Source organism: Balaenoptera musculus, chromosome 1 (genome assembly GCF_009873245.2).
Source record: "Balaenoptera musculus isolate JJ_BM4_2016_0621 chromosome 1, mBalMus1.pri.v3, whole genome shotgun sequence".
Taxonomy (NCBI): Eukaryota; Metazoa; Chordata; class Mammalia; order Artiodactyla; family Balaenopteridae; genus Balaenoptera; species Balaenoptera musculus.
Window position 1 is genome coordinate 135,638,199 of NC_045785.1, and position 26,560 is coordinate 135,664,758.

Here is a 26,560-nt window from a genome sequence, read left to right on the forward strand (position 1 = left end):
CTTTAAAAATTTCAGAAGATGACATATAATTAATCATTATTATTGTAAGATTTCAGCAGGATTACAGCATTAGTTTATGCTAAGTAATGCAGCCTGAAAAAGCTCAATAAATCTTAGCTGAACTGAATCTCAAAGGACAAATTAACACATTCACCCCTAGTTTTACAACACAAATAGATCTGAAAAGAAAACAAAGACTGGAAGTACAGAAATCTAGTACAGTACTAGAGTAATGAACAAGAATATAGAATAATTCCATGGAATAAAACATATACAAGAGAAATGACCCATGGGCTATAAAAACTAAAAAGATTAAAATAGTAATAAAAATCATTTAGTCAGCTATAGTACAAAAATATTAGACATTTAAAACATTCAGTCTCTCGATATATAAAACTTTCTCACACGATCCAAATTTGGGGAGATGGGAAGGGAAATCAACCTCAAAACTTATCCATTTAGGTTTATAATACTAAATTTTAATATCCCAAAATGTTAAGAATTTTTAAAACTTTCAAGAAGGAGATACACTGAATTGTCCAAGCAGTTTTTTCTTAAGTAAATGGGGAATAAAAAACTATCTCCCTTCACTGGATTTCAAATCCAATTAACAAATCTTCAGGCCCTACATTTAAAATGACCCAGCGTCGGGACTTCCCTGGTGGTCCAGTGGGTAATAACACTCCGCGCTCCCAGTGCAGGGGGCTCGGGGTCAATCCCTGGTCAGGGAACTAGATCCCGCATGCATACCACAACTAAGAGTTCACATACCGCAACTAAGAGTCCACATGCCACAACTAAGAGCCCGCACGTCGAAATGAAGATCCCGCATGCTGCAACTACCCGGTGCAGCCATAAAAAAATAAATAATAATTAAAAAAATGACCCAGTGTCATGACTACTAGAGGGTGGAGAAACGCTATGATAAAACCTAATTATATATTAAAAAGAGTAACTGGGACATTTAAAAAAGAAAAACAACTTATCTTTCCTAAGTATATTTCCCATTTACTTCAATTAAAATTACACATTACTAAGAGTTTCACTAAATTTTTTTCAAATATATAGAATATTCAACCTAAGAAGAAACTGGAAAACTGTGACATGACTACACTTATTTATTATGACTAGGTGCTACCAGAAGAAATATCAAAACTAACACCCATGATATATTAAAATCAGAATCTGGTTCCAATGCAACCCTATCCCACCAATATCAATGAAACCCTAGAAGTTTATCTATCCCAAGGTAATTTTATATGACTTCACTAATGCAAAACTATGGTGTTATTTAAAGATGGAACATGAGGGGCTTCCCTGGTGGCGCAGTGGTTGAGAGTCTGCCTGCCAATGCAGGGGACACGGGTTCGAGCCCTGGTCTGGGAAGATCCCACATGCCGCAGAGCAACTGGACCCGTGAGCCACAATTACTGAGCCTGCACGTCTGGAGCCTGTGCTCTGCAACAAGAGAGGCCGCGACAGTGAGAGGCCGCGCACCGCGATGAAGAGTGGCCCCCACTTGCCACAACTAGAGAAAGCCCTCTCACAGAAACAAAGACCCAACACAGTCATAACTAAATAAATAAATAAAGAACTGATTGAAGGACTTTATTTGGAAATACAAATATATGTTTAAAAAAAAAAAAAAAGATGGAACACGAGTCCTAAAAGTATTCACAAGTTTCATTTAAGTTATACCACTAAACTATGTTTTTAATAAAGAATGAAGCTGTCACTCAAAGTTTTTGCATACACACACATATGTGCACAGGTTTACATACTGCTTCCTTTCCTCAATTGGCAAATATAACAGGAGAAAACTAAAAAAACTCAAAGACAAGTAAACGCATGGAATGAATGTGAAAATACCCAATGAATGTACCAGATGAATATCTATTTGTTAATTCTCCTCTAAAACTAAAAAAAAACATATATTTTTTAACCACAAATAGGGACCACTGGATTCAACTGGCAAACACACACAAACACATACAAGCATTAAGCATTCAATAGTTCCTAAATATTGTGCAACCCTTTGTGAAGTCAGTAGCGCAGTCCATTTTATTTTTCACTAATACACCATGCTTTTCTGTATCAGAAATTAGCTGTTCATGGAGGCTAACAAATTTGACCCAAAATTATATTCACTCTTTGTTCCCAATAACAAAACATGTCATAACAGAATTCTGCTATTAGAACAGTTTTTCAGGAGAAAAAAATAATCTCCTTGTCATTTTGAAACTAGATAAAAGGCAGTTTCAATTAGTAATTCCTAATTAATAAATTTAAGTTGTTTTTTGAATCAAAATAAATCTGAAAAACAATCCATCCCAAAAGACCTACTCCTCCCTATTTCTTCTGCCTATGGCTTTAATATCATAATTCAGTTAGTCTTCTCAAATGTGTAACTGCTTTACTTACAAAGAAATATATCCTATTCTATTGCACAAATAAGGAAGTCTTAAGCATTCTTTTGTAAAAGAAAATTTTAGTTACACAGGATACTAATTTCTCCAAACTGTCTAATAAATTTAGATTACCAAATAAAATTTGTTGCTTATTTTTCTTAGTTTATATGAATTGAACTGGACAACAAAATATTTTCCCATTTTTAGTTCTCATCTATTATTCCAAGGCACCAACATCTTTAGATGCAAAAATAATATGTTCTTTATTTAAAGTATATCTTAATCTTTCATTAAAACAGTATATCTGGGGCTTCCCTGGTGGCGCAGTGGTTAAGAATCCGCCTGCCAATGCAAGGGACATGGGTTTGAGCCCTGGTCTGGGAAGATCTCACGTGCCATGGAGCAACTAAGCCTGTGAGCCACAACTACTGAGCCTGAGAGCCCGCGAGCCACAACTACTGAAGCCTGTGCGTCTGGAGCCTGTGCTCCGCAACAAAAGAAGCCACCGCAATGAGAAGCCTGCGCACCTCAACGAAGAGCAGCCCCTGCTCGCCGCAACTAGAGAAAGCCCGTGCACAGCAATGAAGCCCCAACGCAGCCAAAAACAAAATTAATTAAAAAAATAAAATAAATAAAATAAAATTTACTGTAAAAAAAAAACCTCAGTATATTTTGATTTATTAAATACAGCAAGAAAATTCTTAATTTCTAACCTTGCAGTTATTGTAGTTTGTGTCTATAAGGGAAACAAAAACACAAAATAAGCACAATATAGGCAAGTGTATTTGAAAATCAGTCACTTTAAGCTGTAAAACACTGCCCTCTATAGTCCACTGATCTAAAAGACAATTCAATTTACCTAAATCACAATATAATCCAGCCAGGGAATTTTGGATTTTCCTGCCTTGTTACTGAAGCAAAATTCTTCTGCTCTTTTTTAAAAGCTCTTTTAAAAAAACAGGTTTATTCTAGAGAAATGTCTATTTCAAATATTCTTCAACTTCTTTTAAAGTCTCTCCTCCCCTCTGACTCACCCAAATTTCAATTTGCAGTTAAATCTGGCATTAACTTTCATGTTCCTGCATAAGGAATACAGTATTTAACCCAATTAATGTTACCCAATTAATCCAGACAAAGCAAACCTAAGAAAACACGGACACGGGACTTCCCTGGTGGTGCAGTGGTTAAGATTCTGCACTCCCAATGCAGGGGGCCCGGGTTCGATCCCTGGTCCGGGAACTAGATCCCACATGCATGCCGCAACTAAGAGTTCACATGCCATAACTAAGGAGCCCACCTGCCGCAACTAAGACCCAACACAACCAAAGAAAAACGAAAAAAAGAAAAAAAAAGAAAGAAAGAAAACACGGACACAACACATATAAAAAAGGAATAAAGATACTGAATTCAGAATTCAATTTACACAAGGCCTTAACCTGATCTTCCATTAACTTGGTATTTAATAATTGGGAAAGCTATACACAGCAAAAACAAGCAGAGGTGTAGCACACACAAGGACTAAGGTAATCCAGGCAAACTGCACTTTTAGCTATATGGACTCAAACTCTTCTTCAACCCCTCCCCTGCACCACACACAACACAACTGCCAGATCAGTCCAGTCCAACATTTATTGATCATCTTCTGTTTCAGATACTGTGCTGGTACAGCAAATATAAGTATTAATAAGACAATCTTAATTCTGGAAAAGTTTAAAGTATAGTGGAAGAGAAAAATAATTTCAATTCAAAATGGTGAGAACAACGAAAGCAGAGGACCACAAAGAACAGTCACTTTGCCTATCTCTGTATGGTTCAAGGAATGGGGAAAAGATTCCTAGAGGTGAAAATACACTGAATTTAGTCTTCAAGGATGAGCATAAATTAATCTAGTAAACAGAAAGAGTTCTCCAAATAGAGAAAAAAACTTGAACTAAAATCAGAAGATGTAAAACAGCAAGATGTAGGGCGGTAGACACTGACAACCTCAGACCGCTTCGAAGTGATTGGTGAGCCATTAAAACAAAACCAAAACAAATAAACAAAAAGAGATGTCAGGACCCTACCAGTAAATTTTAAGGAAATCTGGAGTAAAGATTATGCATCTCTATTTTTAAAGTTCCCTAAAGGGATTCTGACGCACAGTCAGGATGGTGAAACAATATTTTAAGTCTGATAGTACCGGAACTTAAAATAAAGGTTGAAGAGGGGCAGGAGGTGGGATTGTAATATAAATATGAAACAGATTATAGTGGAGTTTGTATACCATACTAATTTAGCCTGTAAGTAAAAGAGAATCACTTTTAAACTGGGAAAACATGGTCAAATATGTATTTTAGATAAGCCATTTTAGAAGCAATGTAGAGGACAGGATTGAATGGGACCAGATTCAAAATAGGGAGAACATGTAGAAGTGCCACTGCAACACTAAAATAAAAATACTCAGTGAGTATTTTGACACATGAACCTAAAACAAAGTCTAAAGGTAGAGCCCTTAAGACTGAATGTACCTGTAGATGTATTTGATTTGGCTCACACTGTATTGCAACAGCCTAGCCAACTTCAACTTTCTTCTTTTAAAGCCTCATTCAAAAATCAAGAGATAGCACACTAACACCAAGATTTCATATCTGATCTAGCACTACTGGGCACTCATAGCAATAACCGGCTAGAGCAAAGGTCCATTTCCTTTGTTTATATGGGCATGCACTCCCCTGTAAACTACAATTCTCATGACTATATATAAATTCCAACCCAGTTCATTCATTTATATTAATGGCCTGGCCTCTGTAGGCATTTCACTTTTTAAAAAATATTTTTTGTGATCCTGCTCTAAAAATTCTGAGCCCTGATCAGGATCACAGAAAAGGTTAGGGCTAAAAAATAAATTTAGAATCAACATAGGCAGTAGTTAAAACTGCAAGAATAGTAGGGAGAAACATCAACACAGGCTTGGGCAAAACAATATTTAATCATGCAGACTTTGCGCTTTATGATATTCCTATCACCTTAAAAGTGGCCTTTACCACATTCACATTCAAATCTTTTTTTTTTTTTTTTGGCTGTGCTGCGCAGCATACGGGACCTTAGTTCCCCGAGCAGGGACCGAACCCATGCCTCCTGCAGTGGAAGCACAGAGTCTTAACCACTGGACCACTAGGGAAGTCCCTCACATTCAAATCTTAATTCAGAATTCACTTTCTCCATGTCTGTATATTTTAATCTCTTTGGCACCATGGTTAGTCCTCAACAATAAATGCTAAATTTTCTATTTCCAAGTAGTTTTTTCAGGAATTAAAATAGCATCCTGTATATCTCATGCTTTATAAATGTTTTCTGAATTAAATAATCTCCTTAATACTTAATTTCCAGAGTACAAGTTATGCCCTGGAACTTGAAGAAACAAGAGAGGAGCCAGAACAGGGTCCTGTCCTAAGAGAGAAATGTAAAGGAAGTAGTGTCATTTGAAAAGGAAATTAGAATCATCTAAGAACTACTTGGTAGATACCTTCTGTGGCATTGCCCTGCACTAAACACTGTAGGCAGTATGGTCAGAATACAAAGATGAATCCAACATGGTCCTAGGCTTTGAGGCACTTATAGACTAAATGTAGTACTATATAAAGGTTAGATGAAGTTCTGAGATGAGAGTTTTCATACATGAAAAAAGGTAACTTATAGAATTATCCTCCAGCATCAGGCAGCTAGAGAAAAGAAACAATTCAATACCAATACCTGATAGTCTACAAAAATTAAATATGAATGACAAGGAAAAAAATCAAAGAAGATAACTTCCTGGTCAAAATATACATATCTGCCTAACTATTAAATATAAATTTCAAAAATGATGACTACCTTTTAGGTAAGTATACTATATGTATGAATTTATCTATTCTAATATTCAGTGAATATTTATAGGTAAAAGATAAGCAGATGATGCTGCAAAATCCACAGATGAATAGCAGCAAAATTTACAAAAGGCTACTTCACAGCTAGATAACCACTTAGAACAAAAGAGAGTGTCAGTTCTCCCATCTATGCTATTTATCTTTATGGACAATACACAAATACAATACAGTGGATGCTAACCTAAGAGTCATCAGACCAGTAAGGTGAAGAAAAATAAAGTCACTAGTAAGATCCCAAGTAAACATAAAAATTTTAAAGATCTAAGGAGTTTTAAAAAAAGGCAAAAGAGTAAATGGCCAATGAGAAGCAAGGTTTTAACAATACTACTGAAACACACAGAAAGCCCTAGAAATTCCTGAGAACAAAATTCTCATTTATAATGAACTTTGCTCCCTCTGGTGGTCGCAAGAGGCTTTACTACGTGTGAGTAGAAATGGAGGTACACGGCAAAGAGAAATGAAACTGCAGGAACTATCCTGATTAACCTTCATCTGTCTGTCAGGCAAATAAATGTTCAATTTACAAAGAACACTTTTTTAAAAGAAAAAAACTTAGATGTTAGTGCTATGGAGGTAGCAGTGCACAATTACAGAAACAGTTACAAGTGGATAGGTCTACTAGGAAATAGGACTGAATGAGTATATGATGTATGGAACAAAGAACTTTATAAAGTTTTATTTCATACCCTTTCATACTGTTTGAATTTCTATTTCCAGATGCCTGTATTACCTTCATTAAAATAGTATTTACTGGGCAATATAGAATATCTATATCTTTTTACAAGTTTACAATCAAAGTGTATTTCCCTTCTCATTAGAATAAAAGCCATAATCCTTATGATAGACTATCCCATGTGCTCCACCCTACCTCATCTCCTATTTCTCTACCCTGCCCCCATTCCCATATACCTATTCAGTCCTCCTAGCAGTTTCTAGAGCACAACAGGCATGATCCTGCCTTAGGGACTTGCACTGGCTATTTCCTCCATACAGAATGCTCTTCCCCAGATACCTGTACGGTTCACTCTTTCACTCCTTCATATCTATGCTCAATGTCACCTCTTCAGTGAGCCTTCCTTGACCATATCATTTAAAATTGTAACCCCCGGACTTCCCTGGTGGCGCAGTGGTTAAGAATCCGCCTGCCAATGCAGGGGACACGGGTTTGAGCCCTGGTCCAGGAAGAGCCCACATGCCACGGAGCAACTAAGCCCGTGCGCCACAACTACTGAGCCCGCGTGCCACAGCTACTGAAGCCTGCACACCTAGAGCCCGTGCTCCGCAACAAGAGAAGCCACAGCAACAAGAAGCCCGCACACCACAATGAAGAGTAGCCCCCACTCGCCGCAACTAGAGAAAGCCTGCACGCAGCAAAGACCCAACGCAGCCAAAAATAAATAAGTAAATTTATTTTAAAAAATAAAAAAAAATTGTAACCCCACCTCCCGTATACCGTATCCTTCTCCGCTGCTTTCTCTCCATAGCACTGATCACCTTCTCACACATTATAATATTTACTTGTTTTATTACTTATGCCTGCCAAACTGTAAACTTCCTAAGAACAGAGATGGTTCTCCTTTGTTCACTGATACATTCCCAGCCCCTAGGGCTATAACCTATACACAATAAGTGTACAATGAATGAGTAGAATGAATGAACGACTAATATCAACACTACCTTAACAGATGTCCAAAAAAAGGACAAAGTCCTCATTTTACATTTGGTTCAACATGAAACAGTAATCTATGACAGATAAACTTTAATTATATATGCAAAATACATGATATTGGTCTTTTTATAAGATCTACAAAGAGGTCATTAAATGCTTTTTTTTCTTTTTTGGCCTAATGTGTAGGACCAACAGATACCAAATAAACTCAAATTAAATCATCCTGCTATTCATACTCAAAAGCCTTTACAGAGGACTCAAAAGGAATGCTACTCATCACACTATGCACCTTGGAATAAGAATCTTCTCAAAAGAGCTATGGAAATACATCAAGTATTAACTAGGAATTACAGAAAAACAATTCTTTAATTTTGAAAATGTCATCTTCTAGAACTGCTAATATATTTATCAGGCTATAAAAACACATCTTTGTGTCCATGTTATCTATTTAGAAGCAAGGCAGCCACTTCAGAACAGAGTTACTTCATGGGACAGGGCATTCACATTAAAAAGAATCTTAATCGTCCAAATGACCACAGTCAATTAGGAAGCAGTCAGGAAAAACAAGGTGACTGAGATGCAATTATTTTCCAATTTTATCAAAGTTTTTACAAAAGTACCTTGAATATTTGTTAAAATGTCAAATTATACACTTAAGATTTGAGCATTTCACCTTACATAAATTTTACTTTAAAAAATAAAAAACATAAACAACCTGTAAACAAACAGTGAACTTGAGTTAGTAAACTTGCTTTTCACAGCAGTATAGGTTAGCAATTCTGAAACTGCTTCCTGTGTATTCTAGGTCATATAATGAGTAAATATAATGAGAATATTAGGAGCCAGGGTTCTGTTGTAGAAAGGAGTTACAAATATGGAAAGAGGGAAGACTACAATGTACTCTATAGTGTTGGGTTGGAATCAGAGGTACCAATATGAACTTGTGGTTTTTAATGTGTAAGTAAATATAAAAATACAGACATAGGATACATAGGTTAGAGAGGGTTATGTAGGTGTGTGTGTGTATATACACACATGTCTGTGTCTACAATGAATATATATCTGTGTGTATGTACATATCTGTATGCATACATATTTATGTGTGTACACATAGATATAAGTATATGTGTGTATGTATGTTAATATATACATACATTTGAGTATATGTATTTTTCAGGTATGTCTGCTGAGAGGGTCTAGAAGTAGACAGCGGTAGCAATGAACATAACCAACACCCAGACTTTGGTTTCTAAATATCATTCTCTACTGAAAGGAACCAAAGGGAAACAGCCAATTCTAGGATAAGGACAGGGAAAGTATAAGATGAGCCTGTGTAGTGAGTTGAATTGTTACCCCCCACCCCCAAAGATATGTCCAAGTCCTAACCCCAGGTATCTGAGAATGAGACCTTATTTGGAAACAGGGTCTTTGCAGATGTCATCAAGATGAGGTATATAGTCAACTAATATTTGACAAGCAATCGAAAGGGTAGTCTCTTCAATAAATGGTGTTGGGAAAACTGGATAAGCACAGGTAGAAGAATGAAATTGGACCCTTATCTTATACTACCTACAAACATTAACCTGAAATGGGTTAAGAACATAAGCATAAAAAAAAAAATCATAAAGCTCCTAGAAGAAAACATAGGGGAAAAGCTCCTTGACACTGGTCTCGGCAATGATTTTTTGGATTTGACACACAAAGCAAAAGCAACAAAAGCAAAAATTAATAAATGGGACTACATCAAACTAAAAACTTCCAAACAGCAATGGAAGCCATCAACAAAATGAAAAGATAACCTACTGAATGGGAGAAAATATTTGCAAATCACATACGTAATAAAGGATTAATATTCAAAACATATAAAGAACTCATATAACTCAACAGCAAAAGAAGAAAAAAATCCGATTTAAAAATGGGCAGAAATGAATAGACATTTTTCTGAAGAAGACATTCAAATAGCCAACAAATACATGAAAAGGTGCTTGACATCACTAATCATCAGGGAAATGCAAATCAAAACCACAGTGAAACATCACACCTGTTAGAATGGCTATCATCAAAAAGACGAGAGATAAGTGTTGGTGAGGAGGTGGAGAAAAAAAAACCCTTGTGCGATGCTAGTAGAAATGTAAATTGGGGACTTCCCTGGTGTTGCAGTGGTTAAGAATCTGCCTGCCAATGCAGGGGACACGGGTTCAAGCCCTGGTCTGGGAAGATCCCACATGCCACAGAGCAACTAAGCCCATGCGCCACAAAAACTGAGCCTGCACTCTAGAGCCCGCAAGCCACAACTACTGAAGCCTGCGCACCTAGAGGCCGTGCTCCGCAACAAGAGAAGCCACTGCAATGAGAAGCCTGCGCACCCCAACAAAGAGTAGCCCCCACTCGCCGCAACTAGAGAAAGCCCACGCGCGGCAATGAAGACCCAATGCAGCCAAAAATAAATAAATTAATTAATTTTTTTTAAAAAAAGAAATGTAAACTGGTACAACCACTATGGAAAACACTATGGAGGGTTCTCAAAAACTACCATATGATCCAGCAATCTCACATCTGTGTTTATATCCAAAAGAAATGAAAACTGGATCTTGAAGAAATATCTTTACTCCCATGTCCACTGCAGCATTATTTACAATAGCCAAGATATGGAAACAACCTAAGTGTCTAGCAACAGATGAATTAATAAAGAAAGTATGATATATATATATTATTCAGCCATGAGAAAGAAGGAAATCCTACCATTTGCAACAACATGAATGGGCCTTGAAGGTATTATTCTAAGTGAAAAAAAGTCAGAGAAAGACAAATACTACGTAACATTACTTACATGTGGAACCTATAAAAGCCAAACTCATAGAAACAAAGAGTAGAATGGTTTTTACCAGGGGCCTCGGGAGTGGGGGAGAAATGGGGAAAATGTTGGTCAAAGGTACAAACTTCAAGATATAAGATGAATAAGTTCTGGGGATCTAATGTACAGCATGGTGATTATAGTTAATAATAATGTATTATATACTTGAAAGTTACTAAAGGAGTAGATCTTTAATGTTCTCACCACAAAACAGAAATAGTAATTATGTGACATGATGGAGGTGTTAGCTATGGTGGTAATCATTTTGCAATACATATGTGTCAAATCAACATACTGTACACCTTAAACTTACACAATGTTATATGTCAGTTACATCTCAATAAAGCTAGGGGAAAAAGTTAAGATGAGGTTTAAGGTGAGCCCTAAATCCAATGACTGGCTGTCCATATAAGAGAAAGTAAGGGAGATCTGGATACAGAGACAGAGAAGAAGGCCATGTGACGACAGAGACAGCAACTGGAGTTATGCTGCCACAAACTAAGGACTATCTGAGGCCATCAGAAGCTGGTCGAGGTAAGGACGGATTCCTCCCTGAAGCTTCCAAAGACAGCATGGCTCTGCTAACACCTTACTTTCAGACTTCTGGTCTCCAGGACTACAAGAGAATAAATTTCTGTTGTTGTAAACTACAAAGTACTAGTTTGTGGTACTTTGTTATGGCAACCCTAGGAGACTAATACAGCCTGAAACATCTTGTGCCAGAAAGTAAGAAAGTGCTCAAAGAATGATGGAGACATATCAAAAGGACAGGGGAGCCATCTTGAATGGGCTCCCAGTGGCCAAATAATGATGGTAATTGACTATTACCCATTGAATAAAATAGAAATCTATGAGTATATACTGGTATATATTGGGTGAGGCAATCAACCATGGGCCCTGAGTATCCCTATACATTCATGTTCAGTATGCCAGGCTCTGACCAATCTTTTTTTTTTTTTAAAGCTTTTTAATTTTTTTAATTAATTTATTTTATTGTATTTATTTTTGGCTGTGTTGGGTCCTCGTTGCTGTGCATGGGCTTTCTCTAGTTGCGGCGAGCGGGGGCTACTCTTCATTGCGGTGTGCGGGCTTCTCATTGCGGTGGCTTCTCTTGTTGCGGAGCACGGGCTCTAGGCACGCAGGCTTCAGTAGTTGTGGCTCGTGGGCTCAGTAGTTGTGGCTTGCAGGCTCTAGAGCACAGGCTCAGTAGTTGTGGCGCACGGGCTTAGTTGCTCCACGGCATGTGGGATCTTCCCAGGCCAGTGCTTGAACCCGTGTCCCCTGCATTGGCAGGTGGATTCTTAACCACTGGACCACCAAGGAAGCCCTATGACCACTCTTTATCTAGGCCTTTTCTCAGGGTTGTATGTACAGTAAGCCACCTTCAGGGATGACGTCATGTCTTCCCAACCCCTGACAAATAGCAGGCTTGCTTCTACCTGCTATAAAAGTGGTGAATCCCCAAAGCTCAGTGCTCCTTCCCTATAGCACAACCCACTGCATATGCAGGAATCCATCTAGGCCCACCTGCATCATCCCTGTGGGACTTAGGGGACACAAGAAACTGATGCAAATCAAATGAAGCTCATGCAGTTTGCCATGCCATGAATAATAAAGTCCTTTGGCTCAGACCCAGGAGCCTCTGCCAGCATCTAAGAAACAGTAACAGGCTAACTTATTAGCTTGCAAGTAGGGTACAATCCTACACCTTTCACAGTTCTTGAAAATGAATAAATAAATAGGGGAGAAGGGAAAGCCCACCCTTACAATGGAAAGCCAAATAATAAATGTAGAAGAAATGATGGAGTTAGAAAATCATTAATGGATGTTAAAACTAGTCAGTGAAATCTGATTAGGAAAAGGATATATACATAGTCTCGAAGTATCTCCCCACAAATTACTCATTAATTACAAAGGGAGAAAAAGGAAAGTTTCAGTAGAGAAATCTGGCAGACACCACCTTAAGCGAGTGATCAATGTTAACAACCAATTTTGGGGTAAACAGACATCATGTATGTCCTGGTATAATGCATTGAGAAGAATTCTGTGGTATTCCTCTTAAAAACGTATGATCTAAATCTACTCATGAGAAAACAAATAAATTGAGGGGCATTCTACAAAATAACTGGCCTATACTCTTCAAAAATATCACAGTCAAGAGAGAAAAAGAAAGGCTGAGAAACCATTCCAGATTAAAGGAGACTAAAGAGACATGACAACTAGATGCAATGCATGATCCTGGACTGGATGATGGATCAGAATTTTAAAAAATAACTATGAAAGACATATTTTAGATAAATGATAAACCTGAATATGAACTATGGATTTGACAGTAATATTGAATCAATGTTAAAATTCCTGATTTTGAGAAAAGAGAATTGTACATTATTGGTAGGAATGTAAATTGCTATAGCCATTATGAGAAGCAGTATGGAGGTTCTTCAAAAAATTAAAAATAGAACTCCCAAATGATCCAGCAATCTCACCTCTGGGTATATATCTAAAGGAAATGAAATCAGGATATCAAAGAGATATCTGCCCTCTCATGTTTTTAGCATTATTCACAATAGCCAATATGTGGAAACAACCTACGTGTCCATGTATGGATGAATGCATAAACAAGATGTTGTGTGTGTGTGTGTGTGTGTGCGTGTGCGTGTGTGTGTGTGTGTATACGAAGGAAATCCTACCATTATGACAACATGGATGAACCTGGAGGACATTATGCTAAGTGAAATAAGCCAGACAGAGAAAGACAAGTATTATATGATCTCATATATAGAATCTAAAAAAATTAAAAAGTGAAATTCTAAGAAGCAGAGAATAGAATATTGTTTACCAATGGCTAGGGGAAATAGCGAGATATTGGTCAAATGGTACAAAGTTGCAGTTATGCAGGATGAATAAGTCTAGAGATCTAATGTACAGGCATGATGACTAGAGTTAATAATACTGTATTGAATACTGGAAATACACTAAGAGAGTAAACCTCAGGTGTTTTCATCACACACACATAGAGAAAAGGTGACTATGAGAGGAGATGTTATATTAGTTAGCTTGACTAACTAATCATTTCACTATGTATATATACATCAAATCATATTATACACCTTAAATATACATTTACAATTTTTATATTAAAAGAAATATGTATACACACACATATCTACACACATACACACACGCACGCATGCCCTGTAGTAACTCTTGAGCCCAGGGTTCTGGAAAAAAAAGAAATTTCAAAAGAAATCATGACACCAAAAAAAAAAAAAATTTACCAATTTTGATAACTGCAGTATAGTAACATGTTGAAGTAGTAAAGGGACATGATGTCTATAACTTTTAGTTCAAAAATAATAATAAAATAATTCAGAAAAAACTTATTTATATGTAGTATGTATGTATTTATGAGTAAATAGAGAAAGAATGTTAAAACAAATGTAAAAAAAAACTGATGTAACTAGACAAAGGCCATGCAGAAGTGTCTTGTACTATTCTTGAAACTTTAAAAAAGTTACATCCAGTATACATTAGTTAATAATAATGTACTATTATTAGTTACTAATAAGTACACTAATTAATAATAATGTATCGTATACATGAAATTTGCTTAGAGAGTAGATCTCAAGTGTTCTCACCACACACACACACATAAAACCATGATAAATATGGGAGGTGAGGGATATATTAATTAGTTTGACTGTGATAATCATTTCACAAGATATATACCAAACATCAAAACATTGTATACCTTAAATATATATAATTTTTATTTGTTAAAAATAATAGAAATAAAAGTAAATTATACCAAAATAAAAACTCACCCTCTCTGCCTCCCTCCCAAAAAACTATGTAAGTAAAAGCAAAAGAATTGCCTTGATTATATTAGACATTCAACAGTACATTCTTGAGAAAGACGAAACAAAACACAAAACAGGCAAAGGGTTACATTTTAAAGCACTATTCATTTTATACTTCAAGGTACCATGTAGCTTTGATTTAAAAAGTAACTATCTTGGGCTTCCCTGGTGGCGCAGTGGTTAAGAATCGCCTGCCAACGTAGGGGGACACGGGTTCGAGCCCTGGTCCAGGAAGATCCCACATGCCGCAGAGCAACTACGCCCATGTGCCACAACTACTGAGCCTGTGCTCTAGAGCCCGTGAGCCACAACTACTGAGCCCACACGCCACAACTGCTGAAGCCCGCACGCCTAGAGACCATGTTCCTCAACAAGAGAAGCCACTGCAATGAGAAGCCTGCACACAGCAACAAAGAGTAGTCCCGCTCACCACAACTAGAGAAAGCCCGCATGCAGCAGCAAAGATCCAACGCAGCCAAAAATAAAATAAAATTTTAAAATAATAAATTTAAAATAAATAAATAAATATCTTTACTTGAATTTTCCATACACTTAAGTTTACATGCTTTTCTTAATACACATAATGTCAGCTATAGAACAGATAGCAGAATGATTAGGGGTGGGGATCTGGACTCGTATAAGCATAGGTCCAAATGCTGGCAACACCATTCATCAGCTGACTAATCTTAGAAAAGTTACTAAGCCTCTCTGTGCCTGAATTTTCTCTTTTTTAAAATACAGACAATAATAGTTCCTAATTCTTAAAATTCTTATAAAGATTTCAAAGGGCAATACATGCAAAGAACTTAACACATTCAACATGAGAGTTATTATTTCATCATTTATAGAAACAAATATCAAAAGAAAATAGTTCTTTTAACCTAAAAGATAATGAACCAAATACCAAACCTCTAGAGATTGAGATTATGACCTGCCCATACCAATCAAAAACAAGGGGGAAAAAAAGCTATGAGTCAAAGGGACCAGCTCAGAAAGTTTAAGCTAAAAATTAAAATGTAAATGAAACAGACAGTTCCTCTTTACAACTAGATTATGATGTTAACATATTTTTAGAACAATGTATTAAAGAATCATTTTTACTTGAAAGTATCTTTGTCCAATGAAGATGTTGAAAGAAAAGAAAAAAAAAAAGAAAGTATCTTTGGTTCTGCTTAGTTTACTCAAGTTTTACAAGTTCAATAGGTAAAATTTAGAACTTTTTAAAAACATCTGTAATGCCTGTTTGGGTTTCCCTAAGGAAGAACTACCTAACTACATGGACTGTGCATTTGTAAGAGTCATAGTTAACGGAATTTTACTTAGTAATTAAAGTATTGAAGGTTAAGAAATCATAAATTCTGTCATTTAACAGAAGTTATCAACTCAAATGCCTACATAAGCCAGGCATCAGAAACAGTCAAGTATAAGTCAATAGGGAAGAACTGAGACCACAGTGGCTGGACCTGAAGAGTAAGGACTCACTTAAGGGCATGCAATTTCAAGTCTTGTTTTTGTTTTTTTTAAATATCGTGCCACAGGGAGATCAGCTCGGTGCTTTGTGACCACCTAGAGGGGTGGGATAGGGAGGGTGGGAGGAGACACAACAGGGAGGAGATATGGGGATATATGTATACGTATAGCTGATTCACTTTGTTATACAGCAGAAACTAACACATCATTGTAAAGCAATTATACTCCAATAAAGATGTTAATAAATAAATAAATATCATGCCATTTGTGTTCAGGCTGAGTTCAGCTCAGAGGTGCACCTGTTTTTACCACTGAATTTCAGAGTTTAAGTCCTTAGGAGGACCTTTATGGTATATGTCTGTATGCAAACTTGATGTTTTATAAAAGATATTAATAAAAAGGAATGTTTCTGAGAATGAATACTCATGCACATCAAAAACATCAGGAAATGTTTCAACGATTTCCGAAAGGCAGTCGTATCATTAGAGATTTCCTAACTTGGTTACCTCTCCCCCTTTGTACTCATAATTAAGATATACTTTTATATGTCATAACATATAAATCTTTAAGATTCCTTACAACTCTGACACTTTAAGATTCCATCACTGGTGGAATAAAATTCCTTCATACTGGTAATAAATATGTAACAATGTAATAACTGACCCCAAAGTCCAAAGTAATCTGTTCTTCCACTGGATACCCTAGCATTCACATTATTATTGTTTTATACTGTTACTCTATTTTTGATATGTTTTATATTCTATAAGGTACTTTACATAATGGCAGAAAGCATGTCATTCATATTTTATCCCTATCAACAAGGATTTTGTACTTTCATAGAAAGTGCTCATTAAAAAAAAAACCTTCCATTTCTCAAGATAATAATATGATCTCAAGTTAAACTCTTTCAAATTCTGAAATGAATTGAGTTTTCACACGATTGAAATTACAATTATGCTTTTAAAAATTCTCTACAATTCAGAGACGTTCTCAGTATCAGTAGCTGATAATGTTAACATATAAGCAATAGTATTTTTAGATAAATACTGCAATACCTTTATAATCTTTTGATTTGAGAAAATAAAACTTTAAGGATGTTATTTAAGCCTAAAGCTTAGTTTTAAACATTTATTTGAGAGAAAGATAATACGTTTTTGGAAAATATTATTTACAATTAGGTCTTACCTGAGGATTCCAACTTGGATCTAATTTTTTAACTACGGCAATGTACTCCTGCATTGCTCGGCTGGGGCTTGAATCACCAAGTGCTTTCCATGCTTCCCTAAAGTAGAGAATATCCAAAATGACCTATCATTAACTATGTAAGGAACACAAACAGTATATTTCTTCTTTTTATTATTAAAAAAAGGCACACACGTTTTAAGGGTCAGGAGATACAGATATAATAAGCCATATTATGAGTAGCCTTCTCTTTTTGCATTTCATTGGTCCACAGCAATACAGACCTTATCACCCCACCTAAGCAGCCCTTTTAGATATTTTTTTTCTAATCACCCTCCCCCATGAAATTTTAAAATTACACATATATTGCACATCTGTTGAATTTTGGAAGACAACACACTATTGTAATATCTAAGATTTTAAAACTCCCCCAAACCCAAATTTCAAACCCCTGTTGAGAATGTACGATCTATAAACAATGGGAGTAGTTCCCACCATACGAATTAACTGTGTTTGTGGCATTTCAGTAATATATTAACCGTTCGTCACACAAAACAATATTCTGTGGGAAATGCTTCAAACTTCTTATTTTAAGATGTGAGAAATATACCTCCCCTTCTGCTGTTATCTCATCTCTAAGCTGCTAGTAGTGGATCCTGAGGCTTTGGGCAGGGACATCAAAAGCGAGGGGAGGGTTTTTTGGTTCAAGATGGTGGAGCAGAAGGACATGTGCTCACTCCCTCTTGCGAGAGCACCAGAATCACAACCAACTGCTGAACAATCATCAACAGGAAGACACTGGAACTCACCAAAAAAGACACCCCACATCCAAAGACAAAGAGAAGCCACAATGAGATGATACAAGGGGCGCAATCACAATACAATCAAATCCCATAAGTGCTGGGTGGATGACTCACAAACTGGAGAACAATTATACTACAGAAGTCCACCCACTGGAGTGAAGGTTCTGAGCCCCACGTCAGGCTTCCCAACCTGGGGGTATGGCAATGGGAGGAGGAATTCCCAGAAAATCAGACTCTGAAGGCTAGCGGGATTTGACTGCAGGACTTCAACAGGACTGGGGGAAACAGAGACTCCACTCTTGGAGGGCACACACAAAGTAGTGTGCACATCGGGACCCAGGAGAAGGAGCAGTGACCCCAGGGGAGACTGAACCAGACCTACCTGCTAGTGTTGGAGGGTCTCCTGCAGAGGCAGGGGGTGGCTGTGGCTCACTGTGAGGACAAGGACACTGGCAGCAGAAGTTCTGGGAAGTGCTCCCTGGCGTGAGCCCTCCCAGAGTCTGCCATTAGCCCCACCAAAGAGCCCAGGTAGGCTCCAGTGTTGGGTCGCCTCAGGCCAAACAACCAACAGGGAGGGAATCCAGCCCCACCCATCAGCAGACAAACGGATTAAAGTTTTACTGAGCTCTGCCCATCAGAGCAACAGTCAGCTCTACCCACCACCGCTCCCTCCCATCAGGAGATATGCACAAGCCTCTGAGATAGCCTTATCCACCAGAGGGCAGACAGCAGAAGCAAGAACTACAATCCTGCAGCCTGTGGAACAAAAACCACATTCACAAAAAGATAGACAAGATGAAAAGGCAGAGGGCTACGTACCAGATGAAGGAAAAAGATGAAACCCTAGAAAAACAACTAAATGAAGTGGAGATAGGCAACTTTCCAGAAAAAGAATTCAGAATAATGATAGTGAAGATGATCCAGGACCTCGGAAAAAGAATGGAGGCAAAGATCGAGAAGATGCAAGATATGTTTAACAAAGACCTAGAAGAATTAAGGAACAAACAAACAGAGATGACGAACACAATAACTGAAATGAAAACTACACTAGAAGGAATCAATAGCAGAATAACTGAGGAAGAAGAACGGATAAGTGACCTGGAAGACAGAATGGTGGAATTCACTGCTGCAGAACAGAATAAAGAAAAAAGAATGAAAAGAAATGAAGACAGCCTAAGAGACCGCTGGGACAACATTAAACGCAACAACATTCGCATTATAGGGGACCAAGAAGGTGTCCCCTAACATGGGAAAGGAAATAGCCACCCAAGTCCAGGAAGCGCAGCGAGTCCCATACAGGATAAACCCAAGGAGAAACACGCTGAGACACATAGTAATCAAACCGGCAAAAATTAAAGACAAGGAAAAACTATTGAAAGCAGCAAGGGAAAAATGACAAATAACATACAAGGGAACTCCCATAAGGTTAACAGCTGATTTCTCAGCAGAAACTCTACAAGCCAGCAGGGAGTGGCATGAAATATTTAAAGTGATGAAAGGGAAGAACCTACAACCAAGAATTACTCTACCCAGCAAGGATTTCATTCAGATTCGATGGAGAAATCAAAAGCTTTACAGACAAGCAAAAGCTAAGAGAATTCAGCACCACCAAACCAGCTTTACAACAAATGCTAAAGGAATTTCTCTAAGTGGGAAACACAAGAGAAGAAAAGGACCTACAAAAACAAACCCAAAACAATTAAGAAAATGGTAATAGGAACATAAATATCGATAACTACCTTAAATGTAAATGGATTATATGTTCCAACCAAAAGACATAGACTGGTTGAATGGATACAAAAATAAGACCCGTATATATGCTGTCTACAAGAGACCCACTTCAGACCTAGGGACACATACAGACTGAAAGTGAGGGGATGGAAAAAGATATTCCATGCAAATGGAAATCAAAAGAAAGCTGGAGTAGCAATTCTCATATCATATTAAAACAGACTTTAAAATAAAGAATGTTACAAGAGACAAGGAAGGACACTACCTAATGATCAAGGGATCAATCCAAGGAGAAGATACAACAATTGTAAATATATATGCACCCAACATAGGAGCACCTCAATACACAAGGCAACTCCTAACAGCTATAAAAGAGGAAATCGACAGTAACACAATAACAGTGGGGGACTTTAACACCTCACTTACGCCAATGGACAGATCATCCAAACAGAAAATTAAGAAGGAAACACAAGCTTTAAATGACACAATAGACCAGATATATTTAATTGATATTTATAGGACATTCCATCCAAAACAGCAGATGACACTTTCTTCTCAAGTGCACACAGAACATTCTCCAGGACAGATCACATCTTGGGTCACAAATCAAGCCTCAGTTATTTAAGAACACTGAAATCATATCAAGCATCTTTTCTGACCACAACACTATGAGACCAGAAATCAATTACAGGGAAAAAAACGTAAAAAACACAAATACATGGAGGCTAAACAATACATTACTAAATAACCAAGAGGTCACTGAAGAAATCAAAGAGGAAATAAAAAACTACCTAGAGACAAATGACAATGAAAACACGACGATCCAAAACCTATGGGATGCAGCAAAAGCAGTTCTAAGAGGAACGTTTACAGCAATACAATCCTACCTAAAGAAACAACAAACATCTCAAATAAACAATCTAACTCTACATGTAAAACAACTAGAGAAAGAAGAACAAACAAAACCCAAAGTTAGTAGAAGGAAAGAAATCATAACGATCAGAGCAGAAATAAATGAAATAGAAACAAACAAAACAATAGCAAAGATCAATAAAACTAAAAGCTGGTTCTTTGAGAAGATAAACAAAATTGATAAACCATTAGCCAGACTCATCAAGAAAAAGAGGGAGAGGACTCAAATCAATAAAATTAGAAATGAAAAAGGAGAAGTTACAACAGACACCGCAGAAATGCAAAGCATCCTAAAAGACTACTACAAGCAACTCTATGCCAATAAAATGGACAACCTGGAAGAAATGGACAAATTCTTAGAAAGGTATAACCTTACAAGACTGAAGCAGGAAGAAATAGAAAATATGAATAGACCAATCATAAGTAATGAAATTGAAACTGTGATAAAAAATCTTCCAACAAACAAAAGTCCAGGACCAGATGGCTTCACAGGTGAATTCTATCAAACATTTAGAGACGAGCTAACACCCATCCTTCTCAAACTCTTCCAAAAAACTGCAGAGGAAGGAAAACTCCCAAACTCATTCTATGACGCCACCATCACCCTGATACCAAAACCAGACAAAGACACTACAAAAAAAGAAAATTACAGACCTATATCACTGATGAATATAGATGCAAATATCCTCAACAAAATACTAGCAAACAGAATCCAACAACACATTAAAAGGATCATACAGCACGATCAAGTGGGATTTATCCCAGGGATGCAAGGATTCCTCAATATACGCAAATCAATCAATGTGATATACCATATTAACAAACTGAAGAAGAAAAACCATATGATCATCTCAATAGATGCAGAAAAAGCTTCTGACAGAACTCAACACCCATTTATGATAAAAACTCTCCAGAAAGTGGGCATAGAGGGAACCTACCTCAACATAATAAAGACCATATATGACAAACCCACAGCAAACATCATTCTCAATGGTGAAAAACTGAAAGCATTTCCTCTAAGATCAGAAACAAGACAAGGATGTCCACTCTCACCACTATTATTCAACACAGTTTTCGCCTAGCCACAGCAATCAGAGAAGAAAAAGAAATAAAAGGAATACGAATTGGAAAAGAAGAAGTAAAACTGTCACTGTTTGCAGATGACATGATACTATACATAGAGAATCCTAAAGATGCCACCAGAAAACTACTAGAGCTAATCAATGAATTTGGTAAAGTTGCAGGATACAAAATTAATGCACAGGAATCTCTTCCATTCCTATACACTAACAATGAAAGATCAGAAAAAGAAATTAAGGAAACACTCCCATTTACCACGGCAACAAAAAGAATAAAATACCTAGGAATAAACCTACCTAGGGAGATAAAAGACCTGTAGGCAGAAAACTATAAGACACTGATGAAAGAAATTAAAGATGATACAAACAGATGGAGAGATATACCATGTTCTTGGATTGGAAGAATCAGTATTGTGAAAATGACTATACTACCCAAAGCAATCTACAGATTCAATGCAATCCCTATCAAATTACCACTGGCATTTTTCACAGAACTAGAACAAAAAATCTTAAAATTTGTATGGAGACACAAAAGACCCCGAATAGCCAAAGCGGTCTTGAGGGAAAAAAACGGAGCTGGAGGAATCAGACTCCCTGACTTCAGACTATACTACAAAGCTACAGTAATCAAGACAATATGGTACTGGCACAAAAACAGAAACACAGATCAATGGAACAGAATAGAAAGCCCAGAGATAAACCCACGCACCTATGGTCAACTAATCTATGACAAAGGAGGCAAGGATATACAATGGAGAAAAGACAGTCTCTTCAATAAGTGGTGCTGGGAAAACTGGACAGCTACATGTAAAAGAATGAAATTAGAACACTCCCTAACATCATACACAAAAATAAACTCAAAATGGATTAGAGACCTAAATGTAAGACCAGACACTTTAAAACTCTCAGAGGAAAACACAGGAAGAACACTCTTTGACATAAATCACAGCAAGATCTTTTTTGATCCACCTCCTAGAGTAATGGAAATAAAAACAAAAATAAACAAATGGGACCTAATGAAACTTAGAAGCTTTTGCACAGGCAAGGGAACTACAAACAAGACGAAAAGAGAACCATCAGAATGGGAGAAAATATTTGCAAACTAATCAACCGACAAAGGATTAATCTCCAAAATATATAAACAGCTCACGCAGCTCAATATTAAAAAAACAAACAACCCAATCCAAAAATGGGCAGAAGACCTAAATAGACATTTCTCCAAAGAAGACATACAGATGGCCAGGAAGCACATGAAAAGCTGCTCAACATCACTAATTATTAGAGAAATACAAATCAAAATTACAATGAGGTATCACCTCACACCAGTTAGAATGGGCACCGTCAGAAAATCTACAAACAACAAATGCTGGAGAGGGTGTGGAGAAAAGGGAACCCTCTTGCACTGTTGGTGGGAATGTAAATTGATACAGCCACTATGGAGAACAGTATGGTGGTCCCTTAAAAAACTAAAAATAGAATTACCATGTGATCCAGCAATCCCACTACTGGGCATATACCCTGAGAAATCCATAATTCAAAAAGACACATGCACCCCAATGTTCATTGCAGCACTATTTACAATAGCCAGGTCATGGAAGCAACCTAAATGCCCATCGACAGACGAATGGATAAAGAAGATGTAGTACATATATACAATGGAATATTACTCAGCCATAAAACGGAACGAAACTGGGTCATTTGTAGAGACGTGGATGGATCCAGGGACTGTCATACAGAGTGAAGTAAGTCAGGAAGAGAAAAACAAATATCGTATATTAACGCATATATGTATAACCTAGAAAAATGGTACAGATGAACCGGTTTGCAGGGCAGAAATTGAGACAAAGATGTAGAGAAGAAACGTATGGACACCAAGGGGGGAAAGTGGTGGGGGAGGGGTGGTGGTGGTGTGATGAATTGGGAGATTGGAATTGACATATATACACTAATATGTATAAAATAGATAACTAATAAGAACCTGTGGTATAAAAAAATAAATAAAATAAAATTCAAAAACAACAAAAGCGAGGGGAGGTGAAGACAGAGATAAGAATACAATGAGTAAGAAGGTAGGGACTTCCTGCAGTTTAATACCAAGAGCAATATTTTAGTCCTGAGCCCCCTTGTGCGTTTTCCTTTTCTTCTTTTTTGCCAGTTGCTAGGACAGGCCTCCTTCTTGGCTTTTCCCTGCCAATTCTTTCTACCTCCAACCGGGAAGTACAGCCACTGATCTACTGTAAAACAGAACTCAGTCCCACAGTTTTCTCACTACCTGCCTGCTCCTATGATAAACAGAACATCTTTCTGAGGTTTTCTAAATTTATTTTTGCAGAAATCTCTTGAAAGTTACTTGTATACATCATAACACTTTACCCCAAATGTATCAGCCAAATATATATTCTTTAAAGTAAAGAAACTTAATATCAGTACTATTAAATAAATGTATATAGACCGTATTCAGATTTCCCTGACTTCCCCAAAAGGTTCTTTATAGCTTTCTTCTCCCAGATGAGGAGCCAATCAACATTTACACATAGCACTGAGTTTCATGTATCTTTAGCCTTTTTTGTCTTCCATGATATTGCTATTTTTTAAGAGTCTGAACCAGCTGTTTTATAAAATATCTTTCAATTTGCATTTGTCTGATTGTTTCCTCACCTACAGAGTGTTCTTGCCAAAAATGATTAATCATGATTAGAATCAGGTTAAATATTTGGCAAGAGTAACATATAGGTGACATGTCGTTTACAATTCATCACATGACAGCAGTTTGTCCCATCATGATAGGAGTCAGGACTTAGTAAATGCAGTATCTCCAGGTTTCCTCTTTGTAATTAATAAGTAAACTGTGGATCAGATTGTGTGAATATTGTTCCTGAGTAGTTTTTCATCTAATGATTTTAACATCCATTGATGATTCTTGACTGAATTATTATTATGGTGGTTGTAAAGTCTAAACTTTTAAAAATTACTAAAAACAGTGAGATAACAGGCAAACTTGGGGAAAAAAATAATGGTGAATTATAATTCTTAAACTAAAACAAAAAACTCACAATAAAATTTACATCAGGTATTCTCTACAACAGTAATAAAATGCCAGTCAGAGAACTATTCGTTATCATCAGAAAAGAAAACCTGCACCAGAATGAAAATCAAAGCACTGCTTCCTTCACTGAGAATGTCTTACACAAAAAAAAGTCAGCTGAACTAAACAGTTGTGCTTAATGACATTATTATTTGCATTCGGGTTCAAGCTCTACATCTCCTCACAGCTGAGTAACAAACATTTCCTAGACAGGCAACTTGTCCAGGGGACCACATTGTGAAATACGTTTCTTCTCTCTACAACCATATTTCATCTTTTCTTTTTAAACCCTACTCTCTCTACTTTTAATTCCAGGGCTGATGCTCCAAAGTCCTTCCTTCTATAACTAAGGTTCCCTATTGTATGCAATTTCTCTCTTTTCACTTAGACAAGGTAAGAGGAAATAAGGCCTCAAATGATAAGAGGTAATCTTTGAATTATCAGTAAAAAAAATCTAGGAGGGCATAATCTTTTTATGTATTCAGGAAAGAAGTAGACTCAGTATCTATTTTTTCCCCCTTCTGCCCAACAGGGTATTATACGCACTTCTACACCATGGTGTGGGTGGGCAAGGAACAGAAGGGCACTAGAAATGAGCAGATAAAATTGGGAAGGGGAGAAGAGTAAAAATTGAGGATTTACCCTGCTCTTCTACCTTCCCATCCTCCTGGCCTTCTTCCAAAGATCCCTCCAGAGGGGAGAAGTGGTGACCCATTAGGGGCTGTATGACAGGGAAGGAAAATTCCAGCCAATAGCTCTTTTGGTCCCTCTCTAAGAAGCAATTCATATGTAAGGAATGTGTGTCTGTTGTGAACTACTTATATACCAACATCATGGCATAAGAACCCTTTAGGAGATTTATCTAAAATCGGATTCTTTTAATCTCTCTCCCAACTGCCTATCATTAGCACAGTCTACAGCAGAAAGAGATTAATAGAAAACTAATTCTTTAATCTGCTCACTACTTTCTAATTCCTGAACACCTAAGCCATTTACAACAACCACATTAGATCCCAAGAATTTCTTACCATTTTTGCTTTCCTTCAAAGTCAAAGAAGCTTGGTTTAGGAGTATTGCAATTTCCAACTTTGACCTAAATCAAGCGGGAGAGGGGTAAAATCAAGAACTTATTTTTCAAAGAAATGTCAGAGAAACTTCTAATTTTTAAATCTAGTAACTTCGTAATTATAGGTTAAACTTCGTAACTATAGGTTAGAAAATATCTGCATCATATAAAATAACAAAATTTAACATGCTTTGCAAAAGCAAACCAAAAAAACTTTAAATACAGGCTGCTTTGGCTTACTGCATAAAACAACTGTTATCTAACAGTGTAATACATTAAAAAAAAATTTTTTTTTAAAGGGTGACAAACAGTGCATTCCTAAATTAGTAGACAAATTATATATATAAAACAAATTATAAATATAGATTATGCAATCCTTATTACCATTTGTAATGTAGAAGAATTTTTAAACATGCAATAAACAAGCTTTAAAGTACAGTTTATCAGAATTCATCATACCTTCTGTCTGTGTTGATTCTCATAACACTATCAGCATTTTATCTCTCTCAAATTCCAGGATAAAGCACACTATTTTT

General features: G+C 36.8%; 1 protein-coding gene across 2 annotated transcripts in view; it reads right to left on the reverse strand.

The window, feature by feature from the left end:
• Positions 1 to 26,560, reverse strand: part of ACBD6 (acyl-CoA binding domain containing 6) — a 230,342-nt gene that overhangs the window by 197,062 nt on the left and 6,720 nt on the right. For both annotated transcript variants that reach the window (XM_036855805.1, XM_036855815.1), the window contains exons 2-3: positions 25,987 to 26,051; positions 17,352 to 17,448 (exon numbers count right to left, since the gene is read on the reverse strand). In XM_036855805.1, the coding sequence (XP_036711700.1) occupies positions 17,352 to 17,448; positions 25,987 to 26,051 (162 nt within the window). The remainder of the gene's footprint in view (positions 1 to 17,351; positions 17,449 to 25,986; positions 26,052 to 26,560) is intronic.